The following is a 21387-nucleotide window of genomic DNA, read 5'->3' as shown; positions in this document are numbered from 1 at the left end:
AGCCGAGAGAACTGTGGAATGACGCGGTGGCTTTTGGAGAGCTCAAAGCGGCGGCACTCCTTGACAATGACGCCGATGGTGAACACATTGTCGAAGACCAAGTTGAAGGCGTCGTCCGCGATCCCATTAAGTACGTGGCAGACTTTGTCGACCTCGGCCATTTTCTCGTCGACTTTCCGGCAAAGAGCGAGCACGTCTTGTATGTACGAGACATACGCTTCAGTAGAAGACCGAACTCGGGTAGCAAGCTCTTTTCTAGCAGCCAGCTGCCGACCGGTGGGATTTCAAAAAGGTCGACGAGCTTCTCCTTGAAAGCATCCCAGCTAGAGATCTCGTCCTCGTATGTCCGGAACCAGACACGAGGAGTTCCGCCCAAGTAGAATAGGACATTGGCTAGCACAATGGTAGAGTGCCAGCGGTTGTTTTTGCTAACACGCTCATACAGGTTGAACCAGTCCTCAAAGTCGACATTATCTTGGCCGGAGAATATGCCAGGATCGCGGGGATCGGTAGCCGTAACGTACGTTGCTGTCGGGGTCGCATGTAGGAGACGAGGTGTCGTCACCGGGAGCCATGGCGGAAAGCAGGACGGTGCGGCCGCCGCGGAGCTCCGTGGCGAGGACGGGGAACGGCACCCTCCACCACAATGTTACGCGAAGCACGAGTCAGTAAGACGAGCAACTATTTGCAGGTTATATTAACAGCGGTTGCAGCGCTGACCGGTTAGATTCACAGCGCGAGCCCAGTTCGTTCTTCCTCCTCTTTTTTTCGAGTGATGGTGCCCAGGCGCCTCGTTCAAACAATCAAATATCACACGCGTGTAGCAAAATGCACCGAGGCCTGCGCAAAAACAAAAGCGAAAATGGAATGCCAATATTTATGAATCCCGAAAGTGGCTGTTACAATTCTTCAAATTTACCGACACATGCAAGCGAAACAATAGCTACTTAACCAATGCACTGAAAATTGCACGATGACTGCAATGAGCTCTGCGTATTAAACAACTGCTGCAAATGATTGGTGCATGCAGACCGAGCAAAAGTGCACATTAGTAAATAATAGAAGAAGCAGCAGAACACGTTAACATCGACGACCATGACGAAGTTCAATAAAAATTCACGCAGTAATCACTATTTCAACAGTTGTTGAGCCATTGCGGAACTGTAGACGGTCATGGCGTAACCTTTGTGCGAAACCACGGGAAATATGAGAAAGGACCAAACCCAACACCGACATCTGCTTTAACAGATGGACGTGTTATTAAATCGTCTCTTTGGCACCGCCCCTGCATGTTAATTTCAGCGACGCATGGAGCCAACGGTGTGGTGCATCGTAAAAGAAGAGTTTGATGAACGTTTGCGTCGCCTGCTCCGTAGTGGAGAGTGCGGGTGCTTATTTTATCAAGCTTCTACCATGTTGTCTTACCCGCCGCGGCGGCCGCATTTCGATGGGGGCGCAATGCGAAAACGTCTGTGTTCTATGCATTGGAGGCACGTTAAAGATCTCCTGGTGGTCAAAATTAATCTAGAGTCCCCCACTACGATGTGCCTCATAATCAAATTGTGCTTTTGGCACATAAAACCCCAGAATTCAATTCAATCCAACCACGGTGAATTCAGGCATCTTGACAAATGAAAAAAAAAATAGAAGCAATTGTCGCCGCCTACAAGCAAGAATAATATACTGAAGCATGTTTGCCGAATCACAAACCGGTCCTAAGGCTCCATGCTGCTTTGTCAACTCTACGATCCATTGCAAAAGGCAATGGCGCGGAAGCGATCAAAGTCGGCTTGTTTCCTTCTTGATGTTCACTATACCTTTCACCAAATTATTTTACTAGTGGTCGCGAATTCAGCCACTGCTGTACACCTTTTCGCTAAACGCAGGTTTCTGTGAAGAAACCTGTGCTTCGCGCACTCTTCACGTTCAACCATGTCTCTGTTCTCGTCCCGACCGATCCGCGCCGGCAGGCAACATATCGCCGGCGCCTGGATGCTCTCGCGCTTATGCGATGACCAGTGTGCTTGACGTCACCTTAGGAACTCCAAGACAAACTCCAAGGCTTCTTGCCACAAAAAAATGCAACTTTACAACGGAGCGTGGCACGCCATTGAGTATCCTCGGATGACTGACTATTCTAAATATCTTATTACTAAAGTGATATGAAGCTTCAACTAGTTATCCGTGGAGCTTCCCCATCGTGCTCCAGCCAGAAATCTCAGAATTTTGCCAACACTGTTCAATTTTTCTGTTCTGGGCTTTTCGAGCCTGCACACATTCGTTGTGTCCAGAATGGCATACGCATAATCGGAGTTATCTAATGGGGACTTCGCATGCTATTAGCCCCTATTGTACATACTGGTTCCAAATGCGAATTCGGGCGTGCTATTTAGTTTTGTTATGAGAACGTGAAACTTTTCCAACGAAGTGCATTACATGTTATGCCTATAGTCAACTTGTCAGCGCGTTGACGCATTTGTACTATACGTCCCTGAACCGAGTGCGAATACTAATGATTGCATGACATAGCACGTGCAATACTTTCGTCACTATGGGAGAGGCACTTACTGGAACGTAGGTACTGTCATGAAAGCCCGCACGGGCCCCCGGTCGGTGTTGCTTCTGACGCAACATTTTGTGGATCGTGTTGTCGAGACGCAAGTGACTGTGAGAAGGGAGCACCGGAGTCTCTGGGCATTCGTACTTTCTCTCCGTGTTGAGCGTGAAAGCGCACGACTCGCTTGTTTCGTCGTGCATGACACGAATAAGCCTTATAGCCGTGATTAAGAACCAGAAAGCATTCTCAGAGGTAACACGTAATTAGCTATTGAATCTCGATAACAGGCCCACTGACGCCTGCACAAACGAACCACGAAGCATAAAGTGGCGGTTGGACTAAGCGTGAGGGCGTGATTTTTATAGTAAAAGCAAACTACTAGCGTATACATTTGCGTAGTAGCCCTTTCGGACCACTGAAAGGAAAAGATGGTGTATCGCTAGGCTGAAGCCGAGGAAAATAAATACGAGACGAGAGCCGTAGGGACATCAGACGCCGTCGTTACGTATGGCGAATCCTTCGCGTCTTTAAATAAATATTACGTGCCGTTCGGGTGGCCTACAAGTTACCTCTGGCGTCTCGTGCGACCCAAGGGCAGATCCGGCGGCAAGATGGAAGCGCGGGTCCTGCGTCTGCTGATTTGTCTCTCAGATTAGGACTCAATGCTTTCGCGCGCACCTTCCACTGCCTCTGCCAGCGCGAAGCTAGTCGGGAAAGAAGGGTGGCGCAGCGCCCAGACAGGTATGGAGTCAACCGGTCTTCAGATCAAGATCAACAAAAACAGACCAGATCAGATAATGGCAACCCTGAAAGCAAAAGGATACCATCACCTTGAGCCTTGGTTCTGCGATAGGGTAATCTGCACGTGCTGTACAACGCTGATTTGCCACGCAACCGCCGCCATCTTTCGATTTTCATTTTCGTCGATGCTAGCATTTTTCTTTTCCACGTCGCTATTGTACGTTGTCTCTCTGCTTGTTTGAGACTTGAACAATTTCTGTTATTTCGCCCATTTTTCTGCGTGGATGAGGGCACTGGGAATATCTGAATCGTATGAGTCTACCTTAATAAGCCCACTTATCGAACAGCGTCATCTCAATGCTGCCATATACGAAAAAAATTTCCGCACTGGTTGGCAACTGCAGCGACCACGTATTTTTTTCCTTTCGTTTCTTTCTTTTATGGCTATTTTTTTGCCGTAAGTGGCGGAGAAGAGGCAGTTGGCTACTAGTGGCTCTCAGAAGGTTGCTGTGAACCTCCAACTCATTGCATGACTCGTGCAGGCGAACACGTGCAGATAAGCTTCAAGACAGGCCAGCCGGGAAGTCAGGGCATCGTCATCGCTTGCTTGGTCAAACACTGGTATACGGTAGAACTCGTGAAGGGTGCCAACTCAGTCATCGGTATCATCCCAGACCAACTGTAGCTGCTAATATCTTATTATAAACCTAAAGGCTATCTACTATGTTGCACATGCAACTTTCTTGCGCACGAAAGGGAGCAAAATCGTCATCAGTCCGGAAGTTTCATGAAGCTACGAAGGAAATCCACATGTTTTCTCAGAAAGGAAGAAAAATTCGTCCGTTGCTGGGAGTCCAAACCGGGGCCAACGCCTTTCCAAGGCGGACACTACCATTTGAGTTAACCAGGAGGCTAGAAGATGGCAGCGCTAGGCAGAATTAACCGACAACTCGAAGAGCAGGAACAACGGATTTACAAACGGAAGGTATTTGGTCATCCATATTTTTCCCGTACCGTAGTTCCCGCCTAAAAGCGACCCCTCGGTTTCGGCTGCCCATGCTGAGTTACCCAAGCAGCTATACTTTCGCTGTTTCGGTCGAGTGCTGCGCTGCAGTTATAATGCGTATGCACTTATATGAGCTTTTCTTCCTATCTGCCTTTCCCGTAAACAATATCTCCCTCACGAAAACAATTTTTGCGAAAGACTAAAGACCGGCGAATTCAGGAAAGGACTTTACGCAATAGAATCCTTGGCAACAAGGATCCACTCACTAGCACAGAAAAGTTGTGGCGCATGCCAAGCCCAGCGACGTTGAAGACAATTCTTCCATCTAACAAATACCCACTGCATCTACGTTTCAGCTGTGTTATGTAGCGAGCCTCCTCACACTTTTTTCTCGTTAGTTTGGTAGTCGTTTGGTCGACATTTTAGCGTGTCTAATAATAAGGAGCGGCTGAGAACAGAAAGAGAGGGCGTAACTGCCCATTCCTGTTATTTTTTTTTTTTACTGCAATAATAAAATGAGCAGCATTTGCGACCTAAGAAATGGGCTCAAAGTGTCCGTTTCTTAGTTCGTCCGTCCATTCGCAACAGTCCGCTGTGGAGCACAACCCTCGTGTTGAACCCAGGTGATCTTGCCGCCGCACCGCCGCTCGCGACTCTTGCGTCCGTCGCCCCAGCATTGCTGTGTATACGGCGCCTTCGCGGCATCTCGTCATGATGTGCAGTGAAGACGCAAGGCCAAGCAAGGTGGTAGACCATAATTTAGCTTTACGGCGAACGGCAGTTATCAGCTGGAAAATGTGCTGAATGTGGCCTTTCGTCGGGTTCGTTAACACCTATACTGCCACGCCGAGGTTCACGCTATCAGAGGAGCGCCTCTCGGAGCCATGGAAACCCGGGCGCGGTGGCTGTGAGGTGCAACGAGGAGAAAACAGGTTGCGTGCTTTCCGAAAGATGTCAGGCAGAAGACGGATCAGTTGAGGAAGCGCAAAAATAAGCGGTAATTATGAGCCAGGAAATGGGCTGAGCGCGTCCACCCGGAGGGCTTCCTTAAAGATTGTGGAATTTCTTGCAGCTTGGGAAAGCAGAGGGTTCTTTAACCCCCTTACGCATATTTTTTTTTCTTGTAAAAAGCTGGCAAGGCTTCGTTTAGGCCAGATATGCCTAAACCAATATTACTTTTCTGAAGAAACGCTTGGTTGCAATTTTATGAGCCAAAATGTCGCATAAGATATATGATAGTATATGCCATGCAGCTACGGGTTTATTTTGTGGCCATGAACAAATATATTTTAATTGCAGAAAGCTCGCAAAATTTCAGAACTATTGAAACAGCTTGACACATTGCTTTAAAATTGGAATGTATTCCTCACAGACGCAGCTAGTAGAAGTTTTTCTGATGACGTCATCCATGAATGACTTATTGACAGCTTCAATATCCAGGCCAGATCTTTCTTTCATCGTTGCTCTTCTAATATATGATGTGCATTATATATATGATACAGCAATTAATGCTTGCCTCACGGACCAACCAGAATGTAGTTATAGACCAACACATGACAGTAGCCTAATAAACAGTAAATAAACACCCTGATATTTCCTGTGCACTGACTTCAAGTGTAAAATCGTGAAATTGACCTGTTGATTATTGAACTCTTTGTACCTTGGGTGACGAGCTGCGGCCATACATTTACTTTAACGGATAAATGTAAGAAATTATTTCCTCTGCTAAAGTCACTACGTATTTCATTGCTATACAGAGGGCACAGATTCCCGATTAATACGTAGGGTTTTCTTTTATTTAGATTATGTTATATATAGGTAGTTGTTCTAGCCGTTCTATGCGTGTCATACATGATAAACGATGCGGTAAGGGGCTAACAAGAGTGGTTGGCATTTCTTGTATTGTCTGCATACGTGACGAGTGTCAAAGAGCCACTGGAGTATTTTGTTTTTCAACACAGTGCGCTGTCGCCATAAGCCGTAGTGAGAAATGCATGGATGGCGCAAGAGCCTTCGTAAGTTCACGACGCTAACATTTTGGCTCACTTAGACGTTGTCACTGATCACAAATGTCGTTTGCACTAGAATTTTGTGCGAACAGTCGAACTTACGAGCGCTACAGGACAGTGCCGGCGTGTTCGCGCGACTTTGCAATCGTGCGACGCAATCCAGCTGGCGCACAGCCTTTGTACCAAGGCGTACTGCTGTTTTTCTCCGACGTTCAGTCATCTTAACACTCGGTGTTGGAACGCGGCAAAGTTACCACTCACTGTTTGAATATGAAAACAGAGGAAGAAACTGCGCATTTTTCAACGAATCTTCGTCCGAGTGGTCAATGTATAAAGGTGTCTATAGAACTGGTGTTTTTTGCCTAGCTGACTAGATCCCTTGATGCTATCCACCAGCACTAATCGCAGTGTCGAGCGAAGCTCCTGCGATGGGGTGATCCAGTTCATCTGTGGATGAGCTGGATCGCTGCAGGTGTAGGACAAGGAGCGCAGCCTGTTGTCGAAATTTATAAATGCGAGAAAATAGAGTATCCGCAGCATTCCCAGTAATTGGGGTAATACCACATACCTCGCGGGCTAGTCTGTCCTCAGTCATATTGTGTGGTGTCGTTTGGTAGTGTCTGTCTGTGCCCGACGGATGAGGACTATGTCTTCTCTTGTATGTGCTTGTGTGTAGAGTTGGTATCGTAAGAGAAACTTATCGTTGTTGGTTCCCTCAATTGATTGCGATGGTACTGATATTGGGCGCTGACATATCTGATGTTGGATAGACTGCTTTATTTTTAAAAGAAATTTCTCACTGAAATGTCTATACAATAAAGTTACAATATTTACCGAAACTCAGAGGACGCTACATAACACATAACATGTGTACTGCAAGAAGAAAAAGGCAAGAATGTAAAGCCGTCATATCAAAATGAGGGTACACGCTCCATTACCGGCATACCTACTGAGAAGAGCGATGCTTAGTAACGGATCGAGTGGGATTAAGGTTGCAGTCGACTGCGCCTTAATAGATAGACTGCTTAAACTCTTTCATACGCTTGTATTTTTATGGAGAGGGCGCTATGTTTCATCTAACACTATGTATATGCGCGCCTACGCCTTTTTTTATATGGTGGTATCAGCCTTTGAACGGGAACACATGCCACCGCCAGCTAAATACTGTGCGAAACTTTAAGCTAAGTTTGGCGATTTCTGAGACTCAAAATGGTATTCCGCCAAGACGTCACCGAGACCATGACTCAGATCGTTGGTCCCGTGATAGTAACCACATTTTTTGAATAAGCTTCCCCAGCGGAGGGTAACCAACTCTTGACTGATTAACATCGCTGCCTTCCTTATATGCCCATCTTTCTCTCTTGAATGAGCTTTGCACGCAGCCACAAAAAATACAGCATGTGCAAACTTACACACGTTGACCGTATAGCTAAATAGACAAATTGGACATTCCTCGTTACCGAAGACCGCGAAAAACATTTATTTTACATGCAAGTTCGACAGCAAAAGCAGTACTCCATATATTTCATGTTCTGGAGGTGAGACGATGCTATACCCATCGCGTGCCACCTTGCTGTGCAACTCGTTGCATTAAGTATTTCGTGCGACATGCAAATGTAAAGAAATAAATTTATGGGTTCAAATAAAAGAAAAAGGCTACATACATATTGAAGGCATATGCAGCTTCCCTGTGCACATTGCAATATAACTAAAGAAATTTGATTAATCGTGTGCCGTTATTGATGCATATGTCAGTGTATAACGAAACAGGTAGCAATTTAATGCGCCTTCTAGCCGAACAGAGAATCAAAATAGCGGTTTGACCAGTTTGGCGGAATATTGCAGCAGAATGTTTTGAGATGTAACCACATCAGAACAGCGCTTTGAGCGGGTGTGTATGAAGGCTCCCTGCCTATAACACTGGCACAGAAATACTCTGGCCACTTAACGGGGCTGCTCGGTGTTACAAAACCGAGAGCTAGGGCGTCGGATCCTTCGTTTCTCATATCCCGTGGGGACCCTGGTGACCGTCAACCTGCTTCAGGAGGGCGTGTATTGAGGGCGATCGTACGCTAAGTGTGCCGTGAATGCAGTGCGATGGTGCTATCTACCACTTCTAGTGTATTTTGCGCGAAAGCTCGCAACGCTGCGAATGCAGAAGTATTATGAGAACACTCACTTTTCAACCGGTCAGTTAAAAAGTAGCAGGACACTGTACGTACGCTTTGTACGTACAGTGTCTTTTGTTTGTGCCCTACCACATGGGTGACGAAACATAATGCAACTGTCTTCGCAGTGTTGGACTCGTCCGGCAAGATCCCGGATGGGGTGCTTGAAGGGACGCTGGTGGCCATGGGATCGTACAACGAGTGCGTCAACATCGTGGCCCGGGACGACGGCCAGGAACGCGAGTACTTCCGTGGCCAGTACTGTGCCCTGGACATCAAGCCGTTCCTGCCGCCCAAGCCCAAAAAGTACAACCCACAGCACATGTTCCGGAATATCTCCCAAGTTCTGCCCATTCTCAAGGCAAGCACTCTAATTATTCTTTATTCCACCCGTTTGTTTTTATTTTTTCTTCTTATTGTTTTCCTTCAGAGGGCGCCGTAGAAACGCCGGCGATGTGAGGAAACCACACTGGGCTGCGCATTCACAAAAATCTCTTACGATTGAATTGTTCGTAAGAGCAAATTCTAGCTAATCCTGATGCTGGACATATTATTAGCGAAAGCGCCCGGCCAGTCGCAAATAGCACTGACGGACGAAGAGATTTGTGAAAATCGGCCCCTGGTAACTAAAAGAGTTTTGGTCTCACTTCTAGCTGGGCAGATTGGTTTAAAGGTTTTGAGAAAAGGACGGGGAGGGGGGGAGGGCTTGCCATGTGGAATGATTTACACATGTGCTATATATCGACCTGTGTTTTCTATGAAGTCAAGGAATGTTTGGAGATAGCTTTATTCCGAAATAAACAGGGCCCGTTTTTACGAGAAAGCTCTGACGCTAAACTAAAACTGTTTGTGAGAACAGATGCCAGCCAATCGTCACGTTGGATATACTATGATTAACGAAAGCTGCCAGCCAATATAAAACAGCACTTACGAACAAAAAAAACTTTGTCGATTAAGCACAAGACGATTATCAAAAGGCACAGCTGTTCCGTACTGATATCTTTATAGGCTGAAAAAGGGTCAGTACTCAATAGTTCGAGTAAGTTTTGTGCTGATCGGCCACTTTTATACTACCCATCTTCGTCTTACCAAAACTGTGTGACTTCCTCATTATGAGCAATGACTGAAGCACCGCGGACTGCAGAGGAGCTTTTTTATTACCCTTCTACGATTGGCTCTTGGACAATGAGGTGTGTTGAGCCGAGCTGTTTTTAGGATGTTGATAAACGTTTCCACATGTTAATCTTGCTGTGGCTGTTCCTGGCGGCGTTCTTAAAATTTGGGTGTGCATTTTACGCGAACCCATGAATCTTTGTAAGCGACCACCAACGTTCGCGATCTCGTGCACACATAGTACAAAATTAATTTGGATGGCGTAAAAAATAACAGAACGCGCCACTCCTGAAATCTAACCATTGTCCTTTGCCTCTGGCAACTGGCATTTTGTAGATCACTTCGGGACACGGTGCCAGAATGCCTTTGCGACGCGAGTCTTTCGTGTAAAACATCCTGCAGATTGACGGAATGTTCTATACATCTGAATGATTGGTGCTCGCATAACGCCTATATACTGCAAGTTCCTAATATGAGTTCGGCGATGCGGTGGCAATCTCGGCAACTGAGCGAAGTTTTTTCCCGCTGGCTGTGTCTTACCTGAACATTCGCCGAATATTTGAGACATTCCCAGCGCTTGCACGTAAAAAGAAACACCCCAGAAGAAAACAGGAGACGACAGGAAGCATCGTTCCTGTCCTGTTGTATTTGTTGTTTTCTAAGCTGTTTCTTTTTCCGCCCAAGCGTTTCAAATGTTTCATATGTGTAAGTTCCAACGAAACGAGAAAAACCAAGGGGCCCGATTTTTCTTAGCCGTAACCATACGAAGCCAACAAAAAATGAAGCCAAGGAAAACAAAGAGGTAATTATTTGTTCCTTTTTTAACAAATATAAAGATGATAATGAAGGTCATTAGGCAGAAATGATGTAAAAAAGTAGGAATAATATGGTTATTACCTTATAATTTCTACATTTCAATTAAAACAACAAATAATTTCCCCTACGCTTTCCTTGGCTTCATTATCTGTTGGATTCTTATAGGTTTCACTAAGCTACGACTAGCTTGCACTAAGTACTCTTCACAAATACTTCCCATATTCACCGTACCTACAGCTGCAACTGAACGACTCAGCGAAGCTAGACGTAAAAACACTCGGCGAGCATCCGGCACTCGGTCTTCCTCGTTGCTTAAGCGTGGACACGTCCAGAAAACCCATAAACGCTTTCGCGGAGTGTTCGGCAACCCATAGACTGCGCCATGACAATATAAGGTGACAATACAGAGCACTTGACAATACATTCTACAATGATCTCAAGTTGTTTACGAAAAGGGGGCTTATGTTTCTTTTAAATTAGCGTATTTGTACACATATAACAGAAGTTTTTGTTTTTTCGAAATCTGCGCCCTAAGAACGCGCCTCGTGCCATATTTAGGTGCGAACTGTCCAGTAACATTGGTGGCATGAAGGACGACGCCGTTATTGCCGACAGTGACAAAGGCGTCAGCTGTGACAACGAGAAAATTTGGCACGCAATCGTCCTTTCACTGTATATTGCGACGGCAGTTCGCAGTAACGATGAAGGAAAGCGCTGTGTGGGCATTTGCTTTTATGCGCAATTTCCTGTTTTATTTGCGACGTTCCTTTGCGTTATAATGGTACAATACATTGCTACTAGTGCGGGAAAAGGTTTATTTAGCGGTTGAAGTCAGCTACGAACAGCAAAAATGCACACTTGTCGTCTTTCACTTCTTCCCTTTCAGATCTCCGCATCTATTTGTCGTTCTTGGATGAAAAAAATATTTCCGTTTTCTTTTTTCTAGACCCACAGTCACCCACGCGTTCTATTCGCGTTATTTACGTGCAAGTACGGTGTATATATATATATATATATATATATATATATATATATATATATATATCACGTGGATAGCGTGACGGAGGTTTCCGCATTTTGCTGATTTGCCGGCCAGGCACGTAAGTGCTGTGCGGCTAAACGCTTTACAGCAGATCAACAGTGTTACAGCACTTAACCGCTTCAGGCATGCTTCGCTTCACATGGATTCCGATAAAGTGCGTTGGTTCTGTATAATTCTCCCTGTCCTTTGATCCGACCCCTCCGCTTAAGTCTCCACAACACCTTGGACGAGCTAGTCGAAGCCCACAAAGTTAACAAACTCGAACGTCTCAAACTTACTGAAACAGGTAGGCTAATACTCAGAAGATTAGGCTATACTGAAGTTATGCAACTGAGCGACGAAAAAAAGCATAATTCCAGGGACAACTTGTAGGTACACCTCTGTAGCCCCCATTCCAAAAAAATATGCACCGAACCCCCCATGAAGGAAAAAGTAAATTTACTTTATTTACTTTATTAATTCTGGCTTAAGCCAGATTAATAGAGACTATCCGAAAAAACCTAACAGCAAAATACGGACAGACAATACACAGATGCAGCGAAATATTCTGTAACTCCAGCTTAGCTATCAGCGTTGTCGACAGCAAGGGCAAAGAGAATGGCAGCTAGCATTTAAACAAAATCTACAACAACAAACTTTACACAACTTTTAAAAACTGCCTGTGCCAGATAGCATAATTCTTGTCGCTGACCTGGATTATTAGAAGAGGTGAACATTATTAGCACGAGAAATCTAAGCCCATATTCACCTAATTAACTAAAATACATTATTTACCTTGTTAAATAGTTAATTAATACACATTTTGCTATTCGTGAACTGTAGCCGGTGAGTTTTCAAGACGTATACACTTGAAATAAATTTCCAGGATGACACCAGTTTCGAGATGTCATTTACCAAAGTGTGGAACGGAATACATGGGCGTTCTAGTTACTTTTGTGATTTAGTGCATAAAAGAGTGGTTTGTTAAAAATGTAAGTGGAAAAACAGTGTATTTCTAGGACGACTTTGATAGTGCATGTCTCCGGACTGCTGTCATTCTGCACTTACCGGCTATAACTCGTAGATATATATATGGGCCGTAATGTAATAAATAAAACATAATTTAGCGTAATTGTGTTATTTCTTTAATGATACATTATGATTATGTGTCTACCTAATGGCCGCCTCATCGAGTAATTTAGGTCAATGGTGGGAATTTCAAAAAAAATTTGGGCCTTCTAAAAACACGCATACATCGTTCGGACTCCGGGACACGAGTCCCTGCTGAGGAATGAGGCAGCCGACGCCTCCGCTCGAGCTCACGTTGACCGGGCTTTCTCACATGACGTGCAAAGGAGGAAAGATGAAGTTCCCCCAAAATACACCGATATTCTGCAACACTGCAGGCTAGACAGAAGAACTTGCCCGCCACCTCACCCCAGCCTAACTAGGGAAGAGGCAGTAACCCTAAGGAAATCGCAAACCAACAGCTACGTCCACGGTATCTCACTGCCCCGAATCTCACCTACTGAGCATTCATACATCTGCACATACTGTGATGTCCCAGACACCCTATGCCATACGGTATGGGGATGTGTTCGAAAACATGGCACCGTAGACACCCAAACACCAAGCGAAGAGCAGTGGGAGGCCAAGCCATCAGTCCCAGACCTTAAGACACAACGCAGCCTCACTGAACGGGCACGGGAGACGGCCATAGCCCACGGACCCTGAATAAGGAGACCGCCCACCTAGGGTGCAGGCTGCGCTTGCTCAGAATACAAGTTTATTCGCCCTCTCTCTTTGGAGAACGTCTTCGAAACTCAAGGCTCTTTCTCTCTTTCTCTCTCTTTGATCCGACCAGTTTAAGCACAAGTAATTTCCCCTATGTTGTCCTTGGTGTCAGTGTTTGTTGGTTTCTTATCATAGGACTGATAAAAATCGGGCCCCTCTGATAACCCCCTTTCTTCTCGTTTATTACATAACGAGGGTCTCGAATCCGGCAACATTGACGCCTTCAGGTACCATGTGTGTGTTTATTGACCGGTTGCCTTCGCCCAAAAAAGATCACGTTCTAGTGACGCCTGCGGCAGAAAGGATATTCCACATTCGCCGTCAAGGTCTGTGAGTGGTGGCGCTGGCTAACACTCCCAAGGTTCTACTAGGAAACATAAATACAAGAATGTGGATGGGGAAACGGCGCCGCGGTAGCTCAATTTGTAGAGCGTCGCACGCGAAATGCGAAGGTTGTGGATCGTTCCCCACCTGCGGCAAATTGTTTTTTCATCCACTTTCATTTCCATTAACTTATCAATTCTTCGTTTCATTTATTAAGCACAAGTAATTTCCCCTATGTTGTCCTTCGTGTCAGTGTTTGTTGGCTTCTTATAATATGACTAATAAAAATCAGGTCCCTTGGTTAACCCCCTTTCATCTCGTTAATAACTATCACAACTAGCACAGCAAAGTCCCATCTCAGTACGGTGCTTGTGCCGCTTATCTCTATTTATAGCCGTCATTTCAAACACACCAGTTAATACAGTGAGTGCGTTAGGTGTTTCGCACAAATGCGTAATGTTGTGTACTTTATTTTTAAAATCAATTGTCTGCAATGTCATGCTCAGGAAACGGCACAGATCTGCTAACACAACGTCATCAATGGAATAACGTGGCATAACAACAACGCCTTACGTAATAAGACAATATAGCTTGGACCTGTTAGCTGCCTTTACTAGCAGCTGAATAATGTCTCTTGTGCTATGAAGACCATAGTAAAAAGGAACTTGGCAACTCTTTTTGGCTGTTCCTAACTTTATACGAAATTTTTTTTTTCTGAGACCATATAGCGGAATATCAGCTATAATATCGCAACTGCTGAGGGGCTGAAATAAGTTAATTGAGACGAAAGCAAACTCCGTAAGGCTAGCGCGACCTTGCAGATCACAACCTGAATTCCAGGAAAGCAGGGTCCTCCGAGGTAAACAAAGAGGCCATTAGGTCTCGTCAAGACGCCTTTCCAGTTCCTGTGAAAAGTTTCCGCAGCCTTCGTGCACCTCTTTCGGTGACTCTGTGCTCCGCGCCGAGCGTCAGCTGTTGAGCCAGCGCCAGTGGCCTCGATTGGGCGGCCCGTTCAAAGATTATGCTCTCAAATTAACACTTTTGAACGAACCATACTTTGAGTAGTTAGAGAGATACTTTCAACGGTTGATACTGATCGCAAAATCTATACGTGTCCAACAAATGGAGCAGGTCACCCTGCCATCGCTTAGTACGTAAGCCACAGTCAAGTCTAGATGGAAGGACGCATCCAATGGCTGCGCTGTACTCACGTAGTGCTCGCCAGTCACTGCTATATACCTTTGCTTCCTATGTCCTTCTCTGTTGAAGCGCTGTGCCAGACTGCAAAATTTCACGAGGAGGAGGAGAAATAAACATTTATTTTTGAAACAGTATCCCGGGATAATCCCCGGTTCCACTCTAGGTGGAAGGTCTCTTCATTCCAGGAGCCCTCTGGCCTTCGCTGCCTCCTCGGCCCTGGCGATGAGGCGTCGTTGCTGTTCCAGGTCCTCCTAGGCGAGCTTGGCCTCCGACGTTTCGTTGAGGTCTTCGCTTTCTTGTCGGGCATTACAGTTTTTCGGTGAAGCGATGCGTCTGTGTCTAGATGCCATGGACACTCGAGGATCAGGTGCGCCAATGGGCCCGGTACGCCACACATTGGGCAGTGGTATACTTGTAGCGTTGGGTAGAGTCTGCACATGAGTATTCTGTGAGTGTAAGTGTTACTCTGTAGTTTTCTGAGTGTGGTACTTTCTTCTTTGTTGAACTTTGGGTGAGGTCGTGGGTACACCTTGCGTTCCAGCATGTGATGTTGAAGGATCGCTGAGTAGGTGATGGGTATGGTCTCTGCCCCCGCTGACACAGACAGGGCATATCGAGCGTAGGAAAGGTTTGCCCGGCAGGTGTGACTTCGGGCCGCAGCGTATGCCGCTTCGTTCTCATCTAGCTCGTCGTGCCTGGGAACCCATGTCACACAGGTGTAGGAGATCGGAGTGCTGCGGTGCTTTAATATCTTTAGTGCTTCTATCGACACGTGACCCTTAGCGTAGTTCCTGACAGCTGCTTCAGAATCGGAAAGGAGACAACTGCGTCCATGCACGTGGTAGTTGCTAGGGCGATCGACGCTTCTTCTGCAGTCTCAGGACTTTGTGCGCGGACTGTAGCAGACGCTAGCTCTCTGCCCTGAAAATCTACGACGCTCAGGGCGTAAGCGTTTCTTTGCGGGTATTTGGCTGCGTCGGTGTATTTGGCGTCCGGATCTTGCATGTGTTTTCGCCATAGGGCATCCACTCGGGCTTGTTTTCTTTCATTGTGGTACGTGGGGTGCATTTTGCGTGGAATTGGTGCTATGCACAGGAATTCGCGGATGTTCGGAGGAATTTTCTTTTCGGTCCGTGGTGGCTATAAAGGTTTCACCGCAGTTCAGCCGTTGCAGCACTGATCTTCCGGTGGGTGTGAGCTTCAGTCGTTCTAATTGACTGGCTTTATGAGCTTCAGCTAGTTCTTGCCCGGTGTTTTGTGCGCCCATCTTGAGAAGACTCGTAGTCGAAGCCGCGGATGGTAGGCCCAGGGCGATTTTGATGGCTTTGCGTATTTCAACGTTAAATTTTTTCTACTTCTGCATTCTTCAGCGCGAGGTTGGGCGTGCCGTATGCTATTCGACTGGTGAGAAGTGCTTGCACCGCGCGTAGCGTGTCTTGTTCTTTAAGTTCGCTTCTATGGCATGCAGCTCTCTTACGAGATGCGTGAGCTGTGATAGAGTTCGCTGCAGTCGCGGAAGGGCGGCCGCCCTGGACCCGTCTTTGTGGATGTGGAGCCCTAGAACTCCTAGGGTTTCCACTTTTGAGATGGGCGTTCCATTGAGGGTATCGTTGGGATTGGGTTCATTGTAGCCGGGTGGTCTGCCTCTCGTTCTTCTCTTGAGGACGAGGTGTTCCGACTTCTCAGGAGCACAGCGGAGGCCGCATTTTTGCAAGTAGCTCTCGATGCTATCTACTGTTTCTGTAGGCGTGTTTCCTGCGTTCCGATGTTTGAGGCTCTGGTCCATAACGTGATATCTGCGCAAAAAGCGTGTCGTAGGTCTGGTATCGTAGTGTCGTAGTTGTCGTAGGTCTGGTGTCGTAGTTTAATCATGGCGACGTTGAAGAGCAACGGCGATATGACCGAACCCTGCGGGGTGCCTTTGCTCGGTAGTCAGAAGCTGTCGCTGTACAGGTTGTATATTCCGACTGTGGCCGTGTGGTCAGTGAGGAAATTCCTGACATAGTCGTATGTCCGAGACCCGCAGCCCCGATCTTCGAGGTTGCAGAGGATAGCTACGTGGTTGACTTCAAAAGCTCCCTTTAAGTCGATGGCTAAAATCGATGATTTGCTTCTGGTGCTCAGGTGGTCGATGAGGTCTTCCTTGAGTAGAAGGAAGACATCTTGCGTTGACAGGTTCTGCCTGAAACCGAACATAGTGTGTGAAAGATATCCGTTGTCTTCGAGGTATGAGGTTACCCGGTTGTGTATCATATGCTTGAAAAGTTTCCCTATGCACGAGGTAAGGGAAATTGGGCGGCAGTTCTCGATGCTGAGGTGTTTATTTGTTTCGGGGATCATGGTGATCGCCGAGTGCTTCCAGGCAGCCGGTAGCTTTCTTTTCTCCCAGCAAGCATTGAAGTACTGGAGTGGGGCTACGGTAGCCTGCTGCGGAAGGTTCCGGAGATGCTTGTTGATGATCCAATCTTTTCCCGGGCTGGTGTTTCTGGTGAGCGTCGATAGTGCTCGATAGCGTCGATAGTGTAAAGGGTTGGTCAAGTTCGTGGTTTGGTTTCCCACCGCAGACTTCGTCACGTGCCATTGTTAACGGGTGGGTCGCCACACAGCTTCCTCTGAATTTCTCGAAGGGGGTTCTCTTCCGATCCGGCGTGTTGTGCACGTGCCTACAAATGTGCTGTCGCTGATATGTCTTCGTAGCGCCGTTGTCGAGAAGGGCGCGCAGGAGATGCCACGTCGTCTTTGTGCTCAGGGTTCCCTGGAGGTTGTCGCAAAATGCGTGCCACTTCTATCTTCCTAATTTCTCCGCGTATGCCTGAGCTTGCTCGGTGAACAGGGTAATTCACTTCTTTAATTACTTGTTTAGTCTCTGTCTCTTTCGTCTCGAGGAGTGCTCTTCTGGCCCCCCAGAGGTGGAGGAGGTGCGTGTCAACGGCTGGCACTACTTCATTCAGTTGTATTCTTTTGGTGTGGCGTTCTGCCGTGTCGAGGACTTTCTTCAACCAGTCATCTGTGTTCTCGATGGTGGTCTCGACATTTAGCACGTCTCTCAATGACTTCTACTCCGTTACCCAGGCCGTTCCAACCCTAGCGGGCTCACGAGTGTGAGCCACGGTTAGTTGGAGGATGTGGTGACAGCTGCCCATGTTTTCTGGGATTCAGCTCCATTCTGCCGTGGGCACGTTTAGAGTGAAGGTGAGATCCGGGTTGGTGTCTCTGGAGACACTACTGCCTATCGTTGTTTGGAGTGGGTCATTCCACATGGTGAGTCTGTGCTGTTGTGCAGTGTGTCGTGTACTCGGGCTCCTTTCTTCGTGGTGGTTTGGTATTCACAGGCCGTGCGTGGGGCGTTGAAGTCCCGTACTATAACGACTTAATGACCATCGGTGCGTTTCTTAATTTCTCGAACAAGGTGGTCGAAGTCTGAAAGGTGGTCTCTGGGAGGGCGGTACCCACTCACTACAAAGGCGCTCTTGAGCGATTTCCCCTCCGGTATGATTTCTATTAAGGTGTGTTCGATAGGTGTGTTGATGGGTTCCAATTCCTGACAGTGAGAGTCTTAGCGAGAATTGCTGTGTGTTTTGTTTGTGGGTGGGCGTTTTACCCTTGTAGCCGGACGTTTTCTGTATTTGTTTCTTGCAGCGCTATGAGGTCGGGTGGGTGTTGTTTGACAAATTCTTGTAAGGTAGCGTCCTGCGGTCGATAGGAACGACAGTTCCCCTGCCATATGCGGAGAGTCAAGAGCGCATTTGTAGTCCTGTGATTAGGGACCGCCATCTTCGGTTGATTCCGTTCCCTGCGGGCGCTCGCGGGTAGGCGAAACTGAACGAGAAGTACTTCGGCCGCATGGGGGAGGGGGGGGGGTGCTCACGCCCGCTTTCTGTCGGACTTAATGTCATTTAGTGACGTGTTGAGGTGCTGCTTTGTTACGTAGGCCTTCGTCACGTGGGCTATGAAATTGTTTTGCTGCGCTGCAAGTCCATCGACCTTGGCGTCTAGCGTGGTAATCTTATCGGCTATACTTGCGGCGAAATTTGCTATTGCTGCCTGGAGAATTTTTTCAATTGTGGCATGGGTGCTTTTCATGAGAGTTTCTTGGAGAATTCGGAATCTTGCGCCAACTACGGATTCCACATCTGTGTTGGGAAGTGAGGGTCGCGGCTGTGCAATGTTCTCTTGGACTTTCGTACATCTCTGCTGCAGCTTGTCAATGAGATCCCTTTGCTCCTCGCACTTCTATAGAAGCCTGTTTATGTTGTCTTGTTGTTTCTGTTGGCATTGGATCAGCTTGTCGATGAGTGCCTGTTGGCTTTGTAGTTGACTGATTTGATTATGCAACGTGTTTTGTTGAATTTGTACGCTATTTTCGAGTGCCGGAAGGGCCGCAGTTTCGGCTGTCAAGAATTTGGAGCTGCTCGTGGTTCTCGGTCCACTCGATCCACTTACCACATCCGAGTGCTCACGCGTTTGGGCGAGTGCGAGCGTGAGCGTGATCGGGAGGGCGATCGGAGTATAGATCTAGATCTACTTCGTTTTGGGGTGCTGCTATCACTGCTGCTCAAGCTGATGCTTGAGCTTCCTTATTCCGGGAATTCTTCGGCACCTGAGCTCCAGCGACTGTCTCTCACTTTGAGCCTGTCCATGCGTTGCTGTTGTATGTTGAATGGCGGCGGGTTGGGTTTCAGTCTTTACTTGCAACCTTTGCTTGCAGTCTCATGCCCTCCTCCACATAATTTACTTGCGGGTTTGCACTCGTGGTCGGGTAGTTGATGGGTTTTGTCACATTTATAGCAGAAGGCTGGCAAAGATCTAGGGCATACATCCTGTCCCGTCTTGCCACAGGTCCTGCACCGACTTGCGGTAGGGTCGGCATCAAAAGTCGAGACTCTGGAAGCGGACGTAATAAGGAACGTGCGGTCCTTGGAAAAAAGATCACGGCCGTGGACGATTTCCCGAGCATACGAGCGTGGAGGACCGTGTACCTTGCGGGTGCGCGAAGACTTGCCTTGAGTTCTTCTTAACTCGTGCCGGGCAAGTGTCCGCTTATTACGCCTCTGGATACATCGTCCGGGATTCTCGTGTTGCCTTTTACAGCGAAGAAAGTGCCACCAATTTGTATTTTGCTGATATTTTCGAGTTTCTTCGCGTATTCCCAGTTGGCCGCGCTTGCGATAATCAGGTTCTCGATTTCCTGCACTTGAACGCACACTTTTTTTCGCCGAAGTCTTGCTGCGAGAAACCACTGGCTCTTCCGATGGCGTGCATAATGGCGACATTGTTCCACTTTGCAAGCTCGAGGCCTGTTTGTGGGCGGAATACGACCTTATAGTCGTCGGCTGGTAGAGGCGGCATTCGGGGCTTTCGCTGTTACGGTGGTGGTGACTTTCTTGTCGATTGTTGCTTGGCTGGGTTGCTTTCTTGTGTCGTTTGATTCTCTGCGTCCTTCTTGCCTTTTCTGCCCCTCGTAATCCGGATGCTCTCTCGTTCAATAGTTCTTCCGCCGCTTGCGTCATAATTCCAGACAGTTTCTGCGTTGTTTGCTTCAGTCGGGTCTATCTGCATTGTGTTTGTATCTTCCAGCTGTTCTACTGGTATTTCCATTGCTTCTATTTCTGCTTGGTTCATCTCGAAAGCTCTTAGTCACCACGTGGGCGGGCGCCCGGCCGTGCTGTGCTCACAGATACGCTCGAGCGGCGTGAGCACGCGCCACGCGCCACGGGGTTGCAGCAGCTTGTTCGGCGTTGGGCTTAGCCAGGCGGCTCTGCGGCCGTTGCAGAAATCAGTAAATAAGGCACGCACTTGATGGTGGTTCATCATTATCATCATCATAATCAGCCTGGTTACACCCACTGCAAGGCAAAGGCCTCTCCCATACTTCAACTGCCCCGGTCATGTACTAATTGTGGCCATGTTGTCCCTGCAAACTTCTTAATCTCATCCGCCCACCTAACTTTCTGCCGCCCGCTGCTACACTTGCCTTCCCTTGGAATCCAGTCCGTAACCCTTAATGACCATCGGTTATCTTCCCTCCTCATTACATGTCCTGCCCATGCCGATTTCTTTTTCCTGATTTCAACTAAGATATCATTACCTTTCGTTTGTTCCCTCACCCAATCTGCTCTTTTCTTATCCCTTAACATTACACCTATCATTCTTCTTTCCATAGCTCGTTGCGTCGTTCTCAATTTCAGTAGAACCCTTCTCGTAAGCCTCCAGGTTTCTGCCCAGTACGTGAGTACTGGTAAGACACAGCTGTTATATACTTTTCTCTCCGATTCCTCTCGTCTTGCCGGTTATGCAGGTGGCAAAATTAGGTTGGTTGCTGTCCGTGATCCTGGTTGAGAGGCACGAGAAGCGGGAGCCCACGTGAAGCACGTCTGTTCTCCATGGCCCTCTAGCGGCCTTTTTAAATTTCACGGAGAGCATTTTTTTACCTTCGCTACCTTTAACATCTGGGGCTCCTACGTCAGCAGACACTAGTCGTTTCTTAGATGCTTCGGTCAACATCGCATATTCAGCCGTTTTAGGGCGATCGCAAAACGGATGTGATTCGCCCCATATCTCAGAGAGTACACCGCCTTTGACTGCAACAAGCACCTCAGGCTATTGTTCGTCCGGCAGGCCCGCAACTGACACGGAAC

At 47.3% G+C, this 21387-nt stretch overlaps 1 protein-coding gene across 1 annotated transcript in view; it reads left to right on the top strand.

The window, feature by feature from the left end:
* Positions 1–21387, top strand: part of LOC135897829 (nose resistant to fluoxetine protein 6-like) — a 198258-nt gene that overhangs the window by 119265 nt on the left and 57606 nt on the right. Inside the window, exon 2 of the mRNA XM_065426538.2 lies at positions 8610–8842. Within this exon, the coding sequence (XP_065282610.2) occupies positions 8666–8842 (177 nt within the window). The 5' untranslated portion in view covers positions 8610–8665. The remainder of the gene's footprint in view (positions 1–8609; positions 8843–21387) is intronic.

This window comes from Dermacentor albipictus, chromosome 1 (assembly GCF_038994185.2).
Source record: "Dermacentor albipictus isolate Rhodes 1998 colony chromosome 1, USDA_Dalb.pri_finalv2, whole genome shotgun sequence".
In the NCBI taxonomy this organism is placed as follows: Eukaryota; Metazoa; Arthropoda; class Arachnida; order Ixodida; family Ixodidae; genus Dermacentor; species Dermacentor albipictus.
This window is presented reverse-complemented; position numbering and strand designations above follow the sequence as displayed.